The 24,294-nt window shown below is 41.3% G+C and overlaps 2 protein-coding genes across 3 annotated transcripts in view; one reads left to right on the top strand and one right to left on the bottom strand.

Annotated features, from left to right (window-relative positions):
* Nucleotides 1-1,448, bottom strand: part of LOC126473287 (zinc finger protein sdz-12) — a 74,328-nt gene extending 72,880 nt beyond the window's left edge. Inside the window, exons 1-2 of the mRNA XM_050100244.1 lie at nt 1,310-1,448; nt 480-1,168 (exon numbers count right to left, since the gene is read on the bottom strand). Of these exons, the coding sequence (XP_049956201.1) occupies nt 480-1,147 (668 nt within the window). The 5' untranslated portion in view covers nt 1,148-1,168; nt 1,310-1,448. The remainder of the gene's footprint in view (nt 1-479; nt 1,169-1,309) is intronic.
* Nucleotides 1,449-1,752: 304 nt separating this feature from the next.
* LOC126473288 (uncharacterized) overlaps nt 1,753-24,294 on the top strand; it is a 144,745-nt gene continuing 122,203 nt past the window's right edge. For both annotated transcript variants that reach the window (XM_050100246.1, XM_050100245.1), the window contains exon 1: nt 1,753-2,345. In XM_050100246.1, coding sequence (XP_049956203.1) covers nt 1,880-2,345 — 466 coding nt within the window. In that variant the 5' untranslated portion in view covers nt 1,753-1,879. The remainder of the gene's footprint in view (nt 2,346-24,294) is intronic.

Below are 24,294 nucleotides of genomic sequence, written 5' to 3' on the forward strand. Positions count from 1 at the left end.
AAATTTTGGAAAGAGTGTTAAATTTGGCACAAAATAGACCTTACGCTATGCTACAGATCAATATGTTACTACATCATTTATTTTGCATTCACTTGCATTGGATTTACCTACTCAAATCCAGGTTGTCACTTTTAAATCCAACTTATGAGACTGTGGGCTAAATTACAGATCAATACAGGTCAACCTGTCAGCACAACCAAGATTTCAGTGGAACATTGTCAACAAAACATAACCAGTCAAAAATGAAAAAAAAAAAAAAAACCATTTAATGATTCCATTGCATAGTGAGTTATGGTTCATCTCCACACTTTTTCTCTATCTCCCATTCATGGCTTCTTATCATCAAACTAATATCTAAGGTCAATATATAATCTTCTTACTCATTAGTAGCACCATGTAAAAAAAAGTGAGCTATTGTTGCATTTATAATAAACCTGACACACTGGAAGCAAAATAATAATTGACAGTAAAATCACTACCTGTTGAAGAAATGAACACGTAAACTCTTCATTGAGCCAGCTCGATAACTGCAGAGTGGACAGGACTTGATCATGTCATGCTGTCCAACATGTTCATTTTGAAAATGTGCTCGCATTGCAATCTGACGCTGGAAACCTCTGTTGCAAATGGGGCAATGATAAGGTAATGTTTTTGTATGGGTTGTAAAATGCTCTGCCAGGTGGTCCTTGCGGAAAAATCTCTTTTGGCAGACACGACATTCATAAGGCTTTACTCCTGTGTGTCGCATTTTATGCCGTCTCATGTTTGCACCATTAGAAAACTTCATATTGCACACATCACACTGAAACAATTTTCGGTCATGACTCCTGTCTGCTGCTGATGACTCACCCTCATTTACAGAGCAGCTGGACAAATGAGTTAAAAATGCAGAGCGACTAAGTGTTTCATAGTTATCACAACGGTCACACCTGTGTATTGGAATGGCTCCATCACTAGAGTCATAGTTGGTGTTAAGGGCTCCTTCATTGCCACCTGATGCTACAGGGCTTCCTTGACCTCCAGACTGATCTGCTTCATTCTCTTGATCACATCCATCTTCATTGCTATGTGCACTTTCAGGCTGTGTACCTGAATCTACTTCATTTTCAGGAGTGCCATCGGTTGAGCTGCGATCTGGCTCTGCCATCCTCCAACTCCTCACCGCACCCTGTGAATTGAATTTCTACAATTAGTTACCTATGACAACAAATTTTCACTAATATAAAAAAACAGGAAACCACATATGACAAAAAATATTCGAAAATGTTACATGTTCTTAATCATAAGAGTAATCTAAACAGGACTGTACCTGAATAATAACCTAATTTCATCACTGTGCACTTTAAAATATATAGCACATCTAGTTCAATTGTCATTTGACTCAAGGGCTATTTTCACAATCTGAATTGTTAGTTACAGCATGTCAAATACGAATTTCGCGAGATTTCAATTCTGAATTCGTTCTTTTCGGAGAAATAAGGTCACATAAGGTACGGATTCCCCTTCCAGATTACAAACAGGTGGGGAATTGGTTGCCTCAACTACAAGTCAATGTACTCACAACAAGGTTATGCAATGCCACTCGAAACGACATTTAGCAATCGGTGTTGAATTGTAATACTTACATATCCGCTCAAGATTGGAAGTCTTCAGCCCAGTCATTTATTTCGACGTATGTCTCCTTAGAATCCAGCAGCTTTGCTGTCCAAATAAATACATTGACCTACCGGAATTAGGAAGAGTTATTGGTCGTGCATTTCCGCTCCACATTTTAAGTCACTGTGTTTCTAATGATGCTGTTCACTTCCAATGTTTGCAAACAACATCATTTTGCACGAAGTGGCGAAGTTACTAATTTCGGTCATAGTCTCATCTTAAAATGACAGTTGAACGTCAGGATAAGAATTTCATGCGTGACAGGTTAGGCGCGCATCGCGTGAGGTGCGGTAAAATGAGAAATAATTTGTCGAATTCCGAACTGCTAACTTATTATGAGGAAGAATCGGAAAAGCTACGAGTGTTTGCAAGAGACCGCGGATTAGATGACGGGAACATAAATAAAATCGTCCATAAATCACTACATTGTTATGTTTACAAGAACGTCGATTGTAGTGAAAAACAGCCCTTGTTAAATACTTTTATTAGAAAGTATTCTGCTCTTCTGTCATTATTAAAACTTTTATTTGTACTAGTGTTTATAGTAACTGGTGTATTTATCGCCCAGCTTTATCAAAAATCTGCTGTCAATTTCATTATCCGAAATGTTCAAGAGCTTATATATCCTGCAATGAAAGTTCTTCGTTTCGTAAGCCTTCCTTTGGTGACAAACTTCCCATCAATATCCGGTAAGAACATTAGAATGAAAACTGTTACTTTATTCGACGCTTAAGCACTGGGTGTTATTACAACCATCCTCTGGTTTTTGACACCTATTTTTGGCAGTCTTCTCTAGACTTCTCCTTGCATTAGCCATTTTGAGGGTTTTTCGTGCAATTATTCATCCAGAAATTGACTATATCTCTATTGTGATACATTACGAATTTGCTTCCCAAATCGTTTTCCGTTTTGTGGAGTCCTCTGACATCTTAATGTAGAATTTTCTGTGATCTACTTTATAATAATTTAAATGGAATGCCAGGTTGCATTGTTCAAAAACTTCATGTCTGATTTCCTGCTTCAGTGGTGTGTATCAGGGGGAGTCAACCTCTTTTTACCTACTGCCCACTTTTGTATCACTGTTACTAGTAAAATTTTCTAATCGCCCACCAGTTCCACAGTAATGATGATTTATAAAATAGGGAAGTAACATAAAATTATAAAATGTATGAAGCAGATTACAGCAGGTTAAGCATATGATAATAATTACTTACCAAATGCTTTAAGTAAAAATTTTATGAAAATCTAATGAAAATGTTTTTAAAACCTGTTCCACCCACCATGCAAGCTGGAATACCCACTAGTGGTTGGTAGGGATGAGGTTGACTACCACTGGTCTAAATGAAACCTAGTTTTGGAGTGATGTATAGCCATTCCGCTTCAGAGGTTGCAATGGAACACTCACTCCCTATCGTCTGAATTCTGCATCACAGCACGAAGTAGACGTCGGTGCCCATTTAAATTCATCTCTCATCTGAGAAAGTTGGGATTTTGCTTAGAAATTAGTGCTTTATTATTTTTATTCATTAAAAACTAAGTATAATTATTTTGACTTTAGCTCAACAATTTTGTGATGAAAGGGTATTATATAATTTTTTTCATAAGTCATAATTTGGCGTAATAACTGTACACTACTTCTGTAATGAATAATTAAGTTATATGTTTTGGTCAAACAACAGATCGTTCCCAGGCATTAAGAATGACATTAATCACAGGCCACATGTCTATGTGTCTAAAATGATAATTTGCTTTGAAATCACGACTATCCACATGCTGTATCTGAATTATAAAATGTAGCAAAACAACAGAGTTATTCATGAGGCAACGTGTTTCCAAGGTGAGGCACCTCACCACCATTCCCCAAATCCATCAATATGGGAGCCAACCTCACACCTATAGGAAGAACCACAATCCACCTCCTGAAAGTTAATGCCAATCTTATAATCCTACCTGCCAACAAAGGCTCCACAACTGTGGTTATGACCCACAGGGACTGCCTGGTGGAAAGACTCTGCCAGATGTTAGAAAAGTTCACATACAAGCCCTGCCTAGTGATCCATTCTACAAACACAGCAGGATCTCCAGTTCCTCTTCAAATCCTTAGGCCCATCCCAGAACCTCTCTCTCTCTCTCTCTCTCTCTCTCTCTCTCTCTCTCTCTCCCCCCCCCCCCCCTCTCCCCCTCCCCCCCACCCCTACCCTCTCCATCTCCCTCTCCCTCATCACTCTCTGCACCCCTACCTTTTACATGCTTCCTAAAGTTTATAAACCCAACCACCCAAGATGCCCATTGTGGATGGTGATTGTGCTCCTCACAGAGAGAACCTCCGCCCTTGTGAACCAACACCTTCAGGGTATTACTCATGACATAATCTCCTATACAGGGTGTCTCAGGTGCAATGGTCAATATTCAGGAATATGCCAGCAACAATCATATGAAGCAAAATACTTCATTTTTCCCTATTCTGACTGGTTTTTGAGGTAGAACACATTTAATGCACATTGTTATTTATTTTCTGTATTATTCAATACAGAGAAATGATTTTAAAGCGTAATTTTACATGCCCATTTCATAGAGAAATCCCAAATGAGTGTAATGCAATATTTTTTATCTATATGTTGGGACAGTAAAACACAGAGAATAACCATCTGCTGCACAGTAGTAGTAGTAGTAGTAGTAGTCAGCACAGGGCAGGGTGTTACTGCTGCTGCTGGAGTACTGGTTATTCTTTATGTTTTACTGTCCCTGCTAATACATACTGATAAAACAAATGTCACACTACACTAATGTGGGACTACTCTTTCAAATGGGCAAGTAAAATTCCACTTCAAAAATGTTTTTTGTGTATTAAATAATACAGGAAATAAATAATAATGTACAGTAAACGTGTTCTTTCTCGGAAACTGTTTGAAATAGGGCGTATGCCCACATTACAGTTTTTTTGCTTCAAAGGATTGTTCCAATCAAAAAAGAAATAAACCATATCTTCCACCAGCTCTCCACTATTTCTGTTCCTGTGCCACTCAGTGGCCTATACATCACTGCTGCTGTCCCTTGTCTATACATTAACATCCCCAATGCCCATTGCCTTGCCACTATTGAACACCCAACAGATTTCACACTTGTGACCTCCTTCCTGGTTACCATGATCAACTATATGCTCACCTATAATTACTTCTTGTTTGAAGGTATCACCTACAAACCAATCCATGGTAGATCAATGGGCATCACAAGTCATCATCCTCTGCTAACCTATTGATGGGCCATTTAGAGGAACCCTTCCAGTCAACCAGAATCCCAAACCCCTCACCTACTTCAGATTCATTGTCGGTATCTTCATTACTTGGTCTGAGGGTGAGGATGCCCTATCCACATTGCTCCAGAACCTCAATATCTTCTCCCCCATTCATTCCACTTGGTCCTTTTCAGCCCAACAAGCCAGCCACCTTCAACAATGTCGAGCATCACCTCAAGGATTGCTATACCAGTACCTCCATTCACATCAAACCTATCAATCACCAACAGTACCTCCACTTCGACAGCTGCCACAGATTCCACACCAAGAAGCTTCTTCCATAGAGCCGTACACCCTTGGTCATTGCATCAGTAGTGATGAGGAGCCCATCTCAAAATATGCCAAGCATCTTACTGAGGCCTTCATAGACCGAAATTAGCATTGTCCAGAATCATACCTTTCACCTTGTTTACCAGTCACTTACCATGCCCTGCCCGACTGCAAAGAAGCACTCTTCTCGTAATTCAGTACCACCTAGGGCTGGAGCAACTGAATCACATGCTCTGCAAAGGCTTCAGCTCCCTCTCATCCTGCCCTGAAATGAGAAATATCCTCCCCACCCCTCCTACAGTGGTATTTCATCGCTCACCCAAAACTTCTCCCAAACAGGCCTCAGAAGGCCTAGCAATATCAACTACCATATTGTCATCCTTTGCCCAAAAGGTGTCATCAGATGCTGGTTTGGCGGGGCACGAGGTTAGCATACTGCTGTCGTGGCCGTTATCAGTTTCCAGGACCTGGAGCCACTACTTCTTAATCAAGTAGTTCCTCAGTTGGCATCACAAGGGCTAGTGCATTCCACTTGCCAACAGAGCATGGCAGACCCAGATGGTCACCCATTGAAGTGCTAATCACATCCGATGGTGCTTAACTTCAGTCAGTTGAAGAGAACAGGTGGATCCACCGTGGCAAGGCCATTTGTTCCTGTCCATCCACACTATGCAACGTCCTTGCCCATCCCTACTCCATCCCTTCTCCCAACCCATTGCCTCGTGGCTCATATGCCTACAATAGACCCAGATGTAAGACCTGCCCTATACATTGTCCCGCTACCATCTACTCCAGACCTGTCAATGGCATTTCGTATGCTGTTAAAGACAGGGCCTCCTGTGAAAGCAGCCATATGATCTACCAACGTAGCTGCAAACTTTGTGCCAAACTCTATGGGGGCATGACAACTAGTAAGTTGTCTGCACGCATAAGTGGACCATCCACTTGCTGAACATGCCATCACTTTAATGATTGCTTCACAGCCTGAGGCATCTGATTTCTTCCCCCTGACACCAGCTGTTCTGAACTGCACAAGTTAGAACTCTCCTTGCAAAGTATCCGTTATTCCTGTGACCCCACCTCCCTCTCCTGCCCTCTCCTCGAACTTTTCACTAGTCCCTGACCTCCACCTGTCTGTCCACTTCCATGATCCCACTCCAATACTACACGTGCCTTCTATCCTTCCAGTCCACCCACATAATCCTTTACCCTTCTCTACTTCTCTCCTATCCCTCCCACCACTACCCCCACCTACACCACTGCCTTCAGATGCTGCACTTTGCAGCCCTTCCATGACCCCATCATGTGCCACTTGGATGCTCCTACAGGCAACACAGCATCTTCCCTCACTTGTACCGGGCTATCCCCTTCCCCCTCCATGCTCTATGCCTCTTCTGTATCCCGGCTACCCAACTCAGCCAGATTGCATCTCACATCAGACACAGTCGCAGTCAGTCCTTAGCACACGGAGACTGTATCCATGGTTGTGCGAGTTGTTGTTGTGTGAATGTATGTAAGTTTTCTGCTTCAGAAAAAGGATTTTGTTTGAAAACTGAAATATTGTAGCATTCTTTTTTATTGTGGCTGTCTGCGACTCGACTCCCTCCTCTGTGCGGGGAGTAGCAATCTGTCGTTTCCATATTGTTGTCTGTTGTTTTCCTGCTTTTTCAAATTTTGATATAGCAGTAACAGTGAATTCGATGCAAATGATCAAATTGGGATCCATAACCTGTAATTGATGGTTCAAGAAGAATATTCTGCACTAACTGTCAGCTTTGACCAGTGATGTAATGTCAATGGTTGCTGTGACATTGCCTTTTGGTGCATATTTTCAGTTTGGTGGTTAGCTGGCGAAGCCAACTAATGTAAAAGTAATAAAAATGTCTGTTGTGAGTGATTGATCTGTGCTTAGTGCAGGGTCTAGGTTAGGTTAGAAGGTGGCAATTTGGTTGTGAGTTGGCAATGCCCATGAATTTGAAGGGGGGGGGGGGGGGGACAACTGGATGTGGTGTTAGACATACCTGCACCTTAGCTCGAGGTCTGTGTTAGTGTGTGGGATGCCTCTTTGGTTGTGAGTTTGCAAAGCCTACAAATGTGAAAGCAAAAACTTGTAGCTTAACCCATTCGAAAAAAGTTGCCACAGATATGACAGTGTAGTCGTCATGTTTTTAACAATGTTTGCCACATGTTTCCTATGTCACAGGTGTAAACTGGTAAATATTATTGAATATTCCTCATTATCCTAATTAATGTCATTCTTAATTCCTGAGAGCTGTCTGTTGTTGATAGTGTTTCCAGGAAGAAGTGGCATAAATCTTTTGTGCCGAAACATGACATTTGAAAATTATTTGAAAGCTGTAGGCTAAACCATTTTTCCTTCAAACTAATGTGAAAATGCATTAATGACTTATTGATTCATTCATATTTACATTGTATTTGTACATTCCATTACTGAAAAAGAACCTTCAGGATTTTGGAATGGGTCACAGTGTAAATTAACACATCAGACACTAGTTTAGTCAGTCATATTATCAACAAGGCATTAATCCCTGTGATTTTCCTACATAGCTTAAGGCAAATGGCCCCTTTTGAAGGGGCACAGTTGATTTCCATCCATATGCATTTTAAATTCTCCGATGAGGGTAATCAGAAAATTTGTAGGAGGAGTAATCCTTATACATGCTTTTAAGCTTCTTTAATTTGTTGGAGCTCTCAGTTTTGTGCCTTTTATTTTAAAGGTAGGTTGCTTACTCCTTAATGATTTCTGTTGCTGATAGAACACATCATGTTTCAATTATTCTGTGATTTGAACAATCACAATAAAGGCCTCCTAAATAATTTTCATGTGTGCTCTTCGTTAGTTTTCTCATAGGAGTTATGTACTTTGCTGCAAACATACACACAAAAGCTCTCCTCTTATGTAAAGCAAGAAACTGGGACTCCCAGCCATTCCAAAAGAAAATTAAAAATAAATACCTCACACCCATATCATCTGCAAATTATCTGATTATCTAGATTCAGGGTTTGAAAATTCCTGTTAGCTATAGGGCAAGTAACAGTGTTCTTTGTAAAGGTACATAATATGATGTAGTGTATCATAAATGGACCTTTGCTGTTAAAGGGATAGGCAACTATTTTCTTGGTATACTTCTAGCGTAATGAAGTAAATACTAAGCTGCCAATAGAAGATAAACAGAAACTATTTAATGTAACAGAGGAAGCAGCAGTGTTTTTCAAAGTAGTGGCAGTTTTCGTAATTTACTAGGTTACATTTTGCTGCCATAAGGACAAATAGTATTAAGAAGTCTAGTGATTGTTTATAGTTGATGCAGTGTACCGATTAAATTCTTACAAGTTTCTTATTTTTTTAAAAATGTATACCGTGAGTCGTTCAGCATCCCTAGTGAGGGTAGTTGTAGTTATTTATTTGCCCAAGGGTCATTTTGCAATGCTACAGGGTTTATCAACTTAATACAAGTAAATGTATGTTGTAACTTGGACACACAACCCAACCAAGAATGTTAGTTCAACTGTATTAGACTGTGGCATGCACACCAATCACCGTAACATACTCTGAACACAATAAGATAACGCAAATATACACAAGCAGTAATAACATGGCAACTGAGTGCGAGTGTACTGCAGCAGGGTTTAAATAGGCACTCGTCCATGGCGGGCAATATCGGATATTAACAGTACTGCTCTTTCGCAGTGCACTCTTGCAGATGACAACACATTGCTAATGCACATAGCTTTCAAGTCTGTGCACATTACTTCATTCCTCTTTCCTTGCGGAACAGCTCAGATTTGTGAGACGTCCATGGCATCTTCCTCCATGAGGCTGTGACTGAGATGACGTGCTGATACTGGGGCATATGGGCGGAAGTGCTTGGGGCATGGGCCGCGTCGTAGTCTATCTTCTCGTGTCAACCCATATGGTAGGATGGGTGACGTCAGTGTGAGCTCCATGTCCACATCAGCTCCAGAGCCTGATGGTGGTGGTGGTGGTGGTGGTGGTGGTGGTGCCCCTGCAATTGGTGGGTGAGGTGGAGGAGACAGCTCTGGTGTGTATGGCAGCTGCATCGGTATTGGTACCATTATTGGAGAAGCTGCACCAAGTTCATCCACTGGTGATGGGGACTCCTCATAAGTCGTGGCAGGAACAAAGCCGCATCAGGTGATCTGTCAAGTGACACAGATGGGCGTGGTAATGTCAGTGTCTCAGCCGGGGTTGTCTGGTCATCCACACACAGGTGTAACTGTTCGTAATGACAAGATCTCCAAATGGAGAGCCAAGGAAACCACTACCTAGGAGCTGAATAGTCCATGTCAAAGAGTAGAATACCATCAATGACAGAGAAACAATGCTGAAACATATTTATGGAGGGGTTGAATGCCTGTGATGGAGGTGCCTCAGGCCAGCCATGCTGTACGCAGTGTATCACTTTCTGTAAAATCATATTGATAGCACAAGCCTGCATGATCCGAGCACTAGTGATTGGAAAACCATCGACAGTTTGTTGAACGCATTCATTAACATGGAAATGGAGTAACTGCTCCTGATAAAAAACTGGGTCCATACTGACTGGAAGATGGGAGAGCGCTTCAGCATTCACATGTTTAGCCATGGGGTGGAAGTGAATCTCATAGTTGTATCAAGAGAGGAATAGTGCCCAACTTTGAAGGTGATGTGTTTCTATGTCTGGAAATGACACCGAGGGGTTAAACAGTGAAACTAACGGCTTGTGATTTGTGAGGAGAAGTAATTTTACATGATAAAGAAAAACATGTAACTTCTTTATGGCATAAACAGTAGCGAGGGCTTCTTTCTGTATTTGTGAATATCTAGGCTGAACCAAATTAAGTGTTTTTGATGCACATGCAGTATGCTGTTCAGAGCCATCAGAATATTTGTGAGCTAACATCGCCCCCAGCCTATGCTGGATGCATCTGTCGCTAACACTAAATGGTGACCCTGTCGGTATGTTATGAGGCAAGGTGTAGTTTGAGCATTGACAGAAACTTTCAGATCTCCACAAAAGCGTAACTGTTGTGATGACTTGTTGACAATAACTAAGGGAGTAAGCCATTCACTGGATACAATTGGTTGGACAAACCCGGAAGCTGTGAGGCGGTCATGCTCCACCTTAACTTGTTCACAAAGTGCCATAGGTACCGGGCAGGCTCAAAAGAAAGGGGGTCTAGCTAGCTGAATTTCAGTTGAGAGAACACCATTTCACATCCCTGTGACCAGTGGAAAGATGTCCCCTTATGCAGCAAGGCATGTAATGGTTGTGCAACTGATGCCACTCCCGGAAAAAACATGATAATAAGCAATCTTACATAAAAAGAACCTGCAGTTCCTTGACTGACTTAGAACATGGAAAAGCCACAATGGCAGAGACAGTCTGATGAAGGGGTTTGATACCAGCACTAGAGATCTTGAAACCAAGATAAACAATAATAGGCTGAAAGAAGAAGCACTTTTCCAAATTGCATTTTAACCCAGTGAACTGTAACAATGAAAAGAGCATATGAAAGTTGTTGAGATGTTCAGCAGTGGAGGAGGTAGAGGCCACAATATCATCAGGATAGGTGGCACAGCCAGTTACAGACTTCGTGAGTTGTTCGAGAAACCATTGAAAAACCGCCAGGGCACTAGCCATGCCAAATGGTATTGATGCAAGCCAAAAGGCATGTTAACGACCAAGAGTCATTGAGAGTCAGAATCAACAGCAAGCTGCAAATATGCACGGGAAAGGTCACTCTTGTAAAAATACTGACCACCAGTGAGTTTAACAAAACGTTCACCCGGGCATGGCAAGGGATATGTGTCAATGATAGACTGAGCTTTGACAGAAACTTTGAAATCACCGCAAAAGTTAGACCGAATGGCTTCTTGACAATGACTTAGGGGGTAGCCCGTTCACTGGATACGATTGGTTGGACAAACCTGGAGGCCATGAGGCGGTTGAGCTCCGCCTTAACTTGTTCACAGAGTGCCATAGGTACTGGACAAGCCCAAAAGAAAGGAGATCTTGCTGAAGGTTTCATGGTGATGTTGGCTTGGAAATTATAAGCACAACCCAAATCTGCAGAAAACAGGGCAGAAAATTCAGAGCATAAAGAGTCGAGTTGTGGATAAGGCACTTGATCAGAGACAAGATTAACTTCATCGGAAATAGTAAACCCGAAAAGGTTAAAGGTATCCAAACCAAACAAATTTTCAGTGGGTGCTTTGTTCACCACCAGAAAAGTCAGCAGATGAACCACAGATTTATATTTGACTGAGGCTGGGAAGTTACCTAATATCAGAATGCTTTGTTTATTGTAGGTGACTAATGTACGTGACACTGGTGCTTAAGAGGGAGAACTCAAGTCCGCGTACGTTTGCAAGTTGAATAATTACACGGCAGCACAAGTGTCAACTTGCATGTGCAAAACCTTCTGATAAACCTTGACACCAACAAAAAGCTTATTGGGTGCAACAGAGATTGCTGATACACAATTGATATCCATGTCAGCATCTGCAATAGGCTGTTGGAAATAGGACGATCCATCCTATCATGAGTGACAAAACACGACAGATTAGTGGGAAACGTGGAGCACTTATGTTGTCTTTCATTACCAGGCTAGCTGTGCTGCTGCTGCAACTGTGACTTCCTCAGTGAGGTGGGCCAGATGTCGTGAAGTTTACCTCATGCATGGACTGCCACCACCGTATCATCCCCCTGTGAACCATCCGCCAAACAGCGGGGGAAAGCGTGTTGAACTTCTGCAACCTCATGCCATGATTCAGTTAAGAGTACCCGCAGCCCTCAAAACCTGAAATGAATGGGCTATAGTCATATAGTCAGAACATTGAAGAGGGGGGGGGGTTTCACATTGAAGAGCCTGCTCACGGACCTTACATTTGGGGCCAACCAAATGATTGCACCACAAACCATTTGACCAGCATACAACTCCTTATGTACATAATTGACAAAGTGACAATGACAGCTTAACCCGTGAAGCTCTGCTGCCTAAGTCTATAGAAATGTTCTGGTTTCTTGCAGCACCAATAGAACTCAACTCGAGTGGCAATGATGTGTGTCCATTTAAAGTGGTATTTCGAAAGAAGGTTGCACATGGTATCAAAAGAGAGTGAAGATGGATGCTTTAGGGAGGGCCAGTTGGCAAAGAAGTTGATGCATGTGAGGTGATAACGAAGACAAAAAGAAAACACAGCATACGGTAATGTCAGTCAATCCAAACACATGAAAATGCTGCTGCAACTGTTTTTTGTAGGTTTCCCATTCTCCAACAGACTCATCGTAAGCTGGAAATGGCTGGGGTAAATGACTGAGGTAGCGACAGATAAAACAGGAGGTACTAGGGGTGACATAACAGGCGATGTAGATTGAGATGGACTTGAAAAGCCAAAACTGAGGCAAGCATTTGCAATACTTGTGTTTGATTGTGTTGCGCTGTGGCAAATGCTTCCTGCTGTTGACTGAGATGCTGCAGCGCCACCATAAGAACCCCTTGTTGATTAACCAGCTGATGATGTAAAAGCTCACTGGTAGCACCATCAGACATTGTAGACACAATGGAGGACAAACCAGAGACTGAGAACCATGTGGAGAACAATTCCACACTCATTGTCACTTGTGTTGTAATATGGACACACAACACAACCAAGAATGTTAGTACAACTTTGTTAGACTGTGGCATATATGCCAACCACCATAACATACACTGACACACAATAAGTTAGGGCAAATGTATGCAAGCAGTAATAACATGATAGCTGAGCACAAGCAAAGTGCAGCAGGGTTTAAATAGGCACTCAAGCATTGCTCTTTCATGGCGCACTCTTGCAGATGTACATAATCACCTGTTTGTCCAGCTTTGGAATGAAATACATGACTCATTCTGCAAATCAGGGAACACAAAGGTAATGTAATTCATGTAAATACAGTAGAACCCCTATTTAACGTTTTTCTAGGGACCAGAATTTTTTAACCTTAAATGGGGGTTTACCTTAAATTGAGGTTTTGATAGAAAGCAAACATTTTCCAGAACTCTTTGCTTGTATTGACACGAATTGTAACAACACACATAATTTACTCAATAACAACAATAAAACAAGGAGATACCTACCCTACACAGTATACTGTAATTACAACTTTTTTGGTAACACTAATACAGTAGTCAAAGATAGTAGTTTCCCAGCACACTACAAAATTAAAACATCCACAAAATACGTACACAATTACAGTAATACAATAAATCAAGTTACTTTTCCTATATACAACACATATTTACACAACACTCACTGCGCCTACTTGTAATCAAAAATGGTAGTCTGACTTTCCCTATATACAACACATATTTACACGACTTTCACTGTGCCTACTTGTAATCAAAAATGGTACTCTGCTTTTTAGCGCTGTTGGATTTTAAGTTCGTAATGTCCATCTACAATTGATTTGTCTATAACAGGGTTGTCCACTTTAAATGCTGTGACAAATCTCTGGACAATGTCTATGTTGGCAATAGCTTCACTGAATGATGGTGTTTGCATTTCTTCATCCCTAACATCATCATCTTCTTTGATATCTTCATCATTCTGCTTTACTTCATTTTTGCAGATTTACTCAACATCTCGGATGCATGTAGTGATGGCATCATCATCACAAGCTACAAATTCATCAAATGTAATGGGTAACTCTTTAGATACCTGCACCCAATCATGCATGTCCACTACTGCTTCGACACCATCTTTGTCGTGAGTGCTCATTTCATTAAATCCAGCCTTATGAACGCAATTTGAGATGGTTTCCTTAGTTACCATTTTCCAAGCACCTGTGAGCATATGCATTGCTTGCAGGATGTTCAATTTAAGCACTTCATTCCTATCAATAAAGGCAAGTGCCTTAAGGACAAGAGCTTTCCGATACTTGCTTTTCAGGCTATGAATAATCCCTAGATCCATGGGCTGGAGTACGCTAGTGCAATTTGCAGGAAAGAAATGCACTTTCACATTCCACAGAAATCCTAAGTCTGTTGGATGATCAGGGCACTTGTCCATAAAGAGAACAACCTTCCTGTTTCTAGCATCCATTCGTGCATCAAAAGCTTGCAAGAACTTTTTGAACAAGTCCGCAGTCATCCTAGCACTTTTGTTGCTATAATACTCACATGGCAGTGTAGCACCGTTCTTAAAGCAACGTGGTTTATGGAACTTTCCAATCACTATGGGATCCAGCATGTCGCTGCCATCTGCGATGCTGCATAAGAGAATAGTAATTCTCTGCTTGCTCATTCTTCCTCCATGACATGATTTTCCCGTAACACTTAAGGCTTTAGAGAGCATGAGTTGGTAAACAGGCCTGTTTCATCCACATTGTACACATCCCGTGATTCGAAACCTTCCAAGAGGGCTGGCAGCACCTCTTCTTTCCAGTGTTCAACACTAACTGCAGCACTCTCTCCACATACTACCCTGCAAGTTACCGCATAGTGTTTTTTGAACCTATCCAGCCAACCATTTGAAGCTTTGAATTCTGTTAGCCCAAGTTTCCCAGATATCATAGATGCTTTCATTTTTGTCAATACCCCATCGATTGGTAAATTTTCAGCATGTGCTCCATTGAACCACTCCATTAGCTCCAATTCCCTTTCTTCTAATGGCCACTTTTTAACATTTTTTCCCTGCTTTGCGTTTGAACTGCACTGTTTCTTGATCCAGAAGCTTCTCCTTATTCTTCTATATTCCTGACAATGAAAACTGGTTAAGTCCCAGGCATCGAGCCATTTCACTTACGGGCACATTTGCGTTTCTCTCCACTTCCCGAATCAAGTTCACTTCCTCCGCAACAAATAGAGTTTTTCTTCTTGCTGCCATAGTCAACTTCACTACAACAATGAATGTGGGTGAGCAAACTGATATACAGCTGGATTCTCCACGCAACACACAACAATACATGAACTGATGCAAACTTGTGTAAACTGACGCTATACTCTAATGCTACTACGAACGTACGGACTCGGACAGAGTTCGGCTGCGTGCAGGCGTGCAAAGCGGTGTGTGTGTTAGCACGCTGTACATTGTTAGTCTTCAGCCGCGGTTGGCTAAGTTCGAGCTTGCTCATGCAGGTGGCGAGGAATCGATATGGAAGATGATTGATTGTATCCAATATAAATGCTGGACTTCATAGGTTCTTAAAGCCCGTATTACACGATGCTTGCATTTGGAGGCAAACCCTATGGAAGTTCTGAAAAATCCCGCTAGAAGCTGCCACAAGTACTGTAGTTATTGTATTTATCCGATTGCAAACTGACCTCGAATGCAAGCCGCACCCCGGAAATGAGACTCGGAAAAAAAATAAATAAATAAATTTTACCTCGCTTGAATAGTCCACAGGTATACTGCCGGTTCATAGTGTCCAACGGGCAAAATATTTTGGCGATCAGACTTGTTGCCATCGTCAGGTGCACTGACGAACTGAGCTCCTGAGGGTGGGCGCCCAAATTAAATCCCGTCCCCCCGCGGGCCGCTGTCTTCGCCGTCTGCGCCCGCGCACCGGCGCCGCCCGCCCTCAGTAGCTCAGTTCATCAGCGCACCTGACGATGGCGACATGTCTGATTGCCGAAATATTGTGCCCGTTGGACACTATGAACCGGCAGTATACACGTGGACTGTTCGAGCAACAAATACGCCGGGAGAAACTGAAGAATCACAAATTTTACCTCGATTTCAAGCCACACTTGAAAGTGAAAGATATGGCTCATCATTGCAAATCACTGACAACAGTGAAAATTCACGATATCTATCGAAATACAGTATTCCGGATCTACATGCACGTGAGCAGTGACGTTGCAGGCGAGCTCACTGCACTACATACCGGACACAGTTGTGATTTTTCATGTTTCATTATTAACACTAGCGACTCCTTGTCGCTACTTTCGTTCAAAGCATCATTCTCTGTGCCATCAAACACATTAGAAATACAGTATTTTTTTAAATGCGTGACAAACAGTTTCACTTGGGAGACATTTCCAAGATTGACTAATGCACACGCTCACTTGAGACAAGCTTGCACACTTAACATGTCCTGTAGGCGTTAATTGCCTATCTTCGTTCGTTGGGCACTGTGCATACATATTTTTTTGCTTGTCCATAAAAGGTTTGTTTAAACAAACATCTAATGGATGCAGAATGGACATCATCCATTCTGGAATTACAACTAAGTCCGTTTTACCCTCTCTAATTTTTTTTCACAGCTGGTATACAGTAACCTGCGTACGAATCTAACACAAGCATACGTGTCAAACCTAGCAAGGTACCAGGACGACATTGCCAGACAGGTCTGATCCACTCTAAAACCATGTCCTCTGTGAACCAGCCAATTTCGTTAGCACGTACAATAAAATCTTTAGGAAACACTTCGGACTTTGGTTAAGTCTTCCATGTGAAATGAATGGTGTCAGTTTATGGCCATTGGCTGTACAAGCCAGCATGAATTTCCGGTGCACAGTTTGATGATGTAGCACTGAATGCGACAAGTTTTTCCCCGTATTTTTCAGGCCCAATTGTGGCTCCCTTTAAAATCTTGGATTTTCTGACGTGCTTTTACTTGAATTATTTCTGCAGTTACAGGTTAGCACTGTCGCTGCTTCCTCACAAAATCATTCACTATGACTTCCAGCTCATAGTGGTGGCCACATTTTGGTCCAGAAAATGCTTTTCTGTTGCTGGAACAAGCTGAAAGTTGTTACTTTTGCTGTCTCCATGTCTTACTGAAGTTCAAAAGCAGACTGAAACAAACGTTTTTGCAAGCACTGCTCTCCTTAGCTGGCGTTGTCAAAATGTAAAGCCATGCTTGTCAAGTTTTTTCAAAACGTCCATTTTGATGGTGTATATGTAAAGAGTTTTTTTAATTGCTATGAATATTTGAAAAATTGCTAAATTCGCCTATGATAAAAAATACCTTAACATTCATTACTCGAAAGTAACACAACGGCTTCTGTGGTGACTTCTAGTGGCAGAAAGTAGCAATAAAGGCTGCAAGCACTTATGGTGGCAACTAGCAGCATTTTTTGGAACTTCTTAGGCTTTGCACCTGAAACTGCAGGCGGTTTTTTGGATTCCAAAAACCAGAAAAAAAGTGTGGCTTGCTTTCGGACTACAAAAGCCACTATTGTATTGTTTTCAATATTTAATATTCCTAATGCTAAATGCAGGTTTTGTTGTAATGTGAGTTACGTTAAATCGAATATACAATTGCACTGCAGTTACGGAATAATTTTTGAGACCTGAAATTTCTTCCATTAAATGCGGGTTTACGCTAAAATGAGGTCATGCAAAATCAGGGTTATACTGTAATGGGCTGCTGATTAGCGCACGTGGTGATGGCACCTGATAGCAACCCAGATGGGTTTCATAGGATGTACATCAGGCAAATTTGGTCTCTGAGACATCACCATGAGTACACTATAATGCTCTTCAAACCACTGTAGCATGGTTGTGGCTCAGAGAATCAGACAATTATTCTGCTGAAAGATGACATTGCCATCGGGGAAGACATCAAGCATGAAGGGATGCAAGTCGTTCGCAGCAGTCAGCGTGTCTTCGACTGCTACCACAAGTCCCATGCAAGTGCAGGAGAATGTCTCCCACAGCATAATACTGCTCCCACCAGCCTGTGTCCATGGCACACTGCCTGTTTTGAGCCAGCATTCATCTCGGTGATGATGTTTGTGGAGACAACCATCAACTTAGTATAGCAAAAATGTGATTCACCTGAATAGCCGACATGTGTGTGTGAATGTACTACACCCATGTTATTAACGATATGAGGATAGATCACGAGCTATGCCCTTGGTGAAAAGCCCATTCTAGAATTGGCCCAAAGTGGATTAGGAAATCCAGAGAAAACCTAAATCAGAATGGGTGGACAAGAGCATAAACCTCCATCCTCCTTAATCAAGTACCTTAACAAGTGCACTACTCCATTTGGTTATTCCCAATGTGCAATGCTCTTATGTTTGTACATACTTGAATCAAGTTAGGTTAATAACATGAACAATAACGATACACTGTTCATTTAGTCTCTGACACTTATCACTGTACACAGTTTACATCTGTGTGATTGCAGTCTTTCTCGGCATATTCCACTGATGAATTCTTCATGGGTTATCAGCCGAGTGGTGGCGTTGCCTTATCGCAACATTTCAATGAGTTTCATACCCATCATCTTCTGGCGAAGTGTCGGGATGCTGTGTTCATCTCGCCAGAAGATGGTGGGTACGAAACTCATTGAAACGTTGTGACAAGACAACGCCACCACTCGGCTTATAACCCAAGAAGAATTCATCAGTATACATCTGTGCAAGTGGTTTTATGCCCACAATGATGTTTACATGGCTATTTCACATCTTTGTCTTTTCTTGTTTGCTTATCTGAAATACCGAATCAGCATCCCCCTATGGTGACTCAAATATTGAGCACAGAAACATAATGAAGCATCAGTACATGTAAAAACATTACACTGTGGATGCATTTCATAATATGACAGAAGCATTTTACTTGTCATCCTACTCTGCGTTTCCCAAGTAATACTCTGTGGAATGCATTAGCCAAGATGTAAGCCTTGACTGCCTTTTGAAGTGAATGTATTTTGGTTATCTCTTTCAACTCCTTGTGCGAGTTATTACATAACTTTATTGCCTGATAGAAAATACTTTTACAAGTTTTTCACATGTTTTTCCTTGGTAAATGTAAGTCCAACTAACACTTGTTTCATGATACTGTATATAATTATTTGTGATATACTTGCTAATGTTCTTCCTGATATGTAAATAGACTGGCAGCTGAACTCTCTTGCCAAATCATTAGTGTCCAGTTTTTTTAAAATATTTCCTTACAGTGAGCCTGACTGCTACTTTTAATTACTGTTATTATTATTATTATGATCATTTCCTGCATTTTGAAAATCATGCATATGCGTTGTGCATTTGATTCTCAGAAAAGACTCCCATATCTAAGAACTGAGCATATATAGGAATAATATGTCACCGCAAGTTACTGGCTGTTGCACACGATGATAGGACAAAAGTACATAACATGCTGATAAGATTCTGTTTCCCAGTGTTTTTGTGTGTTCATTATATGTCAGTTGAAAATCAATGTTAATTTCTAAAACTTTTGTGTTTGGCACACAGTTTCTGTATTTATTTTATGTGTACAGTGAAGCATTATTCTTCCTCTTTAAGCTGAATTTCATGCTATGGTATTTGTTTTCTTTATATTCAATGGTAACTTCTTGCATGCTGCTGAATTGCACTCATATTTCAGGGCTTCATTTACCTTCTCAGCTAAGAGCTCTGGTGTTTTATCAGTGAATATAATGTTGCAGTCATCAGTGAAGAGAATTTTTTCTCCACATCTTGTAGTGTGTGGAAAATCATTTATATATTATGTTAAGAGCAGAATTGTTCCTAATATATTTCCTCAAGCCTCTGTTAATGTCTCTGGTCTAAATAATTTAAGTGGTAAAGGTGAGAAAATACTGTACACACACACACACACACACACACACACACACACACACACAAAATAAACACCTGTCCAGCTATGTTGTTGCAGCTGATTACATTGAGCCTCCAGTGCAGCTTAACTCTCAGGTGGGGCATTGTATTGGGTGGTGGAGTGGGTGACAGGAGAAAGGATGTGGGGAGCAGGTTGAAGGGTTGGAGAAGAGTGACCGATGGCTGGGAAGAGGGGCAGCAGGTGCATGTGATAGGACTGTGACTGTGGCACATGTGAGTTCATTCTAGTGGCAGACAGATGGAGTTGTGTGCAGTGTCCAGTGATACGGATGAAATGATTGAAGAGACTGACAGAAGAGATGAAGAAAAGAGACCATGGAGATGATGGTATGGTTGCTGGTCATCTGGCAGATGCATTGGGTTTGGAGAAGGGGCTCTTGGAGACAAAGGTGAGAGGAGAAACTCCAGTCTATGTTGCAGGGACCACTCCTCTGCCTCTTATGGGATTGGGTGAGCCTGTGAATGGACTTGAGTAGGATGTTCTGGCTAAATGTAATAGACAGATTTTGCACCTGGGCCCTCCACATGGGAATGATTCATACGAGAAAGGGTTGGAAGTAGTTACAGCATAAGGGTGGACTAGGATATTATGTAGATTTAGTGGCCAGCAGAATGCCACTTTGGGAGGAGTGGGAAGGATTGTGGATAGAATGTTACTCATTTCTGGAGACAATGATAAGTAGTCGAACTCCTGATAAAGGAGATGGTTAATTTTTCCAGGATGATACTGGGTGATGAGTGGTAGGCTCCTTTGCAGTTGGTTCCTGGGGATGAATAGACAACAGACAATTAAGGATATATGTAGATATTTATGGCACCAGAAATCTGTTTGCACATTAGGTGTGCAGGGATAATGCTTGTCTGCTGAGGGCTTAGTGAGACTTTCAGCTTGCTGGGAAATGGTTTGCTCATTACTGGAGATTTCTCATCCGCAGGTGGCCAGACTGTATGAGAGTAACTTTGTGTGCGAATGGGTGGCAGCTATCAAAATTCAGGTACATGTGATGGATAATGCGGCCATCAGAGAGATGGAGGACAAAGTTTGGAAAGGTGACATGCTGGGGTAAGGAAGACCAAGTGGAGCGAATGGGCAAAGAAGGCATTGAGGATGCGGTAGTATGTGGATAAGAACATCTTGTCCCTGGGTCCAGGTTATGAAGATATCATGAACCTGGACCAGACAAGGGTTTTGATGTTTTGAATGGCTATAAAAGTGTCCTCTGAGTGGCCTATAAACAAGTAGGCATAGGAAGGTACAGTGCTGGTGCACAGGGTCGTGAAAAGGATTTGTTTGTATTTCTTTTCCTCAAAGGAGAAGTAATTATGTATGAGGATGTAGTTGGTTCAGAATATAGTAACTGAAGTGGTGGGTTTGGGATCAGAAGGACAGTGGGAGGGGTAGTGTTTGATGAGACCATGCACATGGGATATGTTGATGTCCAGGGAGGTGGTGTCAACAATGGTGAGTAGGGAATGAGGTGTTAACGGTGTGCGTTGGGTTAAGAGTAGATAAAGGATGCTTTATATTAGTCAGTCTTTATCACACATCTACAATCAACCCCTTGGCACATGGATGATATGCTTGTAGAAGATCTAGGTGCAAGACCTGTCCAATTCATGCACCAGTACAACATACTCCAGTCCCATCACAGGCTTATCCTATTCCATCAGAGAAAGGGCTACTTGTGAAATGAATCATGTCATATACCAGCTGAGTTCTAATTTATGCATAGCATTTTAGTGGGGATGACCACCAATCAGCTATACACTCAAATGAATGGCCATTGCCACAGTGTGGACAAGAACATAGAAGCCCACCCCATATCAGAACGTGCTGCTGAGCCTAATATACTTAACTTCAATGCCATATGGATGCTTCCCAATAACACCAGCTTCTCTGAATTATATAGGTGGGAGTTGTCCTTGCAACACATCCGTAGCTCGTGAAATCCTCTTGGCCTTAGTTTCAGCCAACCACTGCCCTACCCCTATCTCCATCCCAGCCTCATGACTCTAATTTAACTCATCCTGCACCCATACCCTCTTCTCTCAAATCCTCCTCTTCCTCTTTCTCTGGTCTATTTGCCTCACCCAATCCACTCCACACCATTGTGTGTTTCACTCATCTTCCCATCTGTAGCCCTACACTGGTGGCTGAAGCGTGGCTTGTGTTTACCTCTTGCACCTGTTTTCTAGGTACGACAGGAACCATTCTTTAGCTATGCCACTTATAGGCTCTACTTGTTGGTGGAATTATGATGAATGAATAAATATCTTTGTATCTGAATGCAAAACCCCACTCTGACATTAAAAATGGAGGCAAAATACACATATAATTATTTTGCTGTATCACACCTACATCTACATGTATACTGTGCAAGCCACCTTGCTGTGTATCACAGAGAGTGTGTTATGTGCTACTGTTACTTTCCCCCTTTCCTGTTCTGGTCACAAAGAGTTTGCAGGAAGAACAATTGCCAGGAAGCCTCCATATGGGATCAAATCTCTGTAATTTTATCTTTATGGTCTTTTCAGAAGGTGTGTGTGTAGAAGGAAGCATTATATTTACTGACTTTTCTAGGAACATACACTCTCTGAAATGTTAACAGTAAAGCACACTGTGATCCAGGACACATTTCTTGCAGCACCTATCAGTGAATTTGGTTGATCATCTTGTGACTCTTTTATGCTTACTAAATGAACCTATAACAAAACATGCTGCTCATCTTTTGATCTTCTCTATTTCCTCCATCATTCTTATTTGGTACAGCTCCCATACTGACAAGCAATATTCAAGTATTGCTCAAATGAGTTTTTTTTTTAAGCTACTTCCTTTGTTGATGAACTACATTTTTTGAGGTTTCTTCCAGTGAATCTCAGTCTGGCATCTGCCTTACTCGCAATTAATTTTATGTGGTTGCTACACTTCAAATCGCCCCTTATGCGTAGTCCTAGATATATTGTGGAAGTAACTGCTTCCAGTTATTTTTCTGCAAGTGTGTAATCATGCAATAAAGGGTCCTTCTGTCTAAGTATTCACAATACATTAGATTTGTTTATGTTGTTTGTCAATTGTCACTCCCTGCACCATGTGTGAGTCCGTTGCAAGTCTTTCTGCATTTCTCTAAAATTTTCTAACATTGCAGCTTCTCTGTATATGACAGCACCATCCGCGAAAAGACTCATTGAACTTCTGATGTTATCTGCTAGCTCATTTATATAGATTGTGAAAATTAATAATCCTATAACACTCCCCTGCAGCACACCCAAAGTTATTTTTATGCATGAATACTTCTCTCCATACAGAATGGCATGCTATGTTCTGTTTGCTAGAAACTCTTCAACCCAATCACACAGTTGATCTGATATCCTGAACACTCATATTTTGTTCATTAGGCAGCAGTATGGAACAGTACTAAATGTCTTCTGAAAGTTATGGAATGCAGCATCTACCAGCTTTCTGGGCCTTGTGGACAAACAGAGCGGGTTGGGTTTCACATGACTTGTTTTTGGAACCCATGTTGTTTCCTACAGGGGAGATTTTTGGCCTCCAGAAGCATCATAATATAAGAGCATAAAGCATGTTTCAAAATTCTGCAACTGACCGACATCAGAGATATAAGCCTATAACTTTGTTGGTCTGTTTGATGATCCTTCTTGAAAACGGGAATGACCTTTGTTTTTTTCCAATCATCAGGAACACTTAGCTCCTCCAGAGACCTACGGTACACTGCTGGTAGAAGAGGGGCAAGTTCTTTCACATACTCTATGCAGAATCATACTGTATCTTGTCAGATTCAATGGCCCTCTGTTGAGTGATTTCAGTTGCTTTTCTATCTCATGGTCACTTATTTCCATATTGGCCTTTTTGTTTGTTATGATTTAAAGGAGTCACTACAGTGTGATCTTCCTCTGTGAAACAGTTTTGGAAAATGCATTTAGTATTTTTGGCCTTTTCTGTGTCAATCTCCATTTCAGTGCCATCACAGTTCACAGAGTGTCTGGCAAGACAGCTTCGATCTGTTTGTGGATTTAACATAAAACGAAAATTTCTTAGGATTTTCTGTCAAGTTTGTAGAAAGAACAAAACTTTTAAATACATTGAACACTACACACATGGCTAATTTTGGCTTTGTTTGATTTTTGTTTCTCTGTAAGGCTTCGGCTAATTTAAATTTGCAATGAAGCACTCTTTGCTTTCGCAGCAGTTTTCTAACACAGCTGGTCTTTTCCATCACTCAGACCTTTTCCCCACACATACCTGTCTAAAGTGTATTGTACATTGCTCTTGCACTTTGTTCATTGATACTCAACATTGTTAGTAGTGGAAATGTTATTTTCATGCTGACTGCTCACGTAATCTGAAATTTGTTTCTTGTCACTTTTGCTAAGCAGAAAGATCTTCCTGCATTTCTTTGTATTCTTATTCACAGCCGTATTCAGTGATGCTGTAACACCCTTATGATCAATGATTCTCT

The sequence above is a fragment of the Schistocerca serialis genome, chromosome 4 (genome assembly GCF_023864345.2).
Source record: "Schistocerca serialis cubense isolate TAMUIC-IGC-003099 chromosome 4, iqSchSeri2.2, whole genome shotgun sequence".
Taxonomy (NCBI): domain Eukaryota; kingdom Metazoa; phylum Arthropoda; class Insecta; order Orthoptera; family Acrididae; genus Schistocerca; species Schistocerca serialis.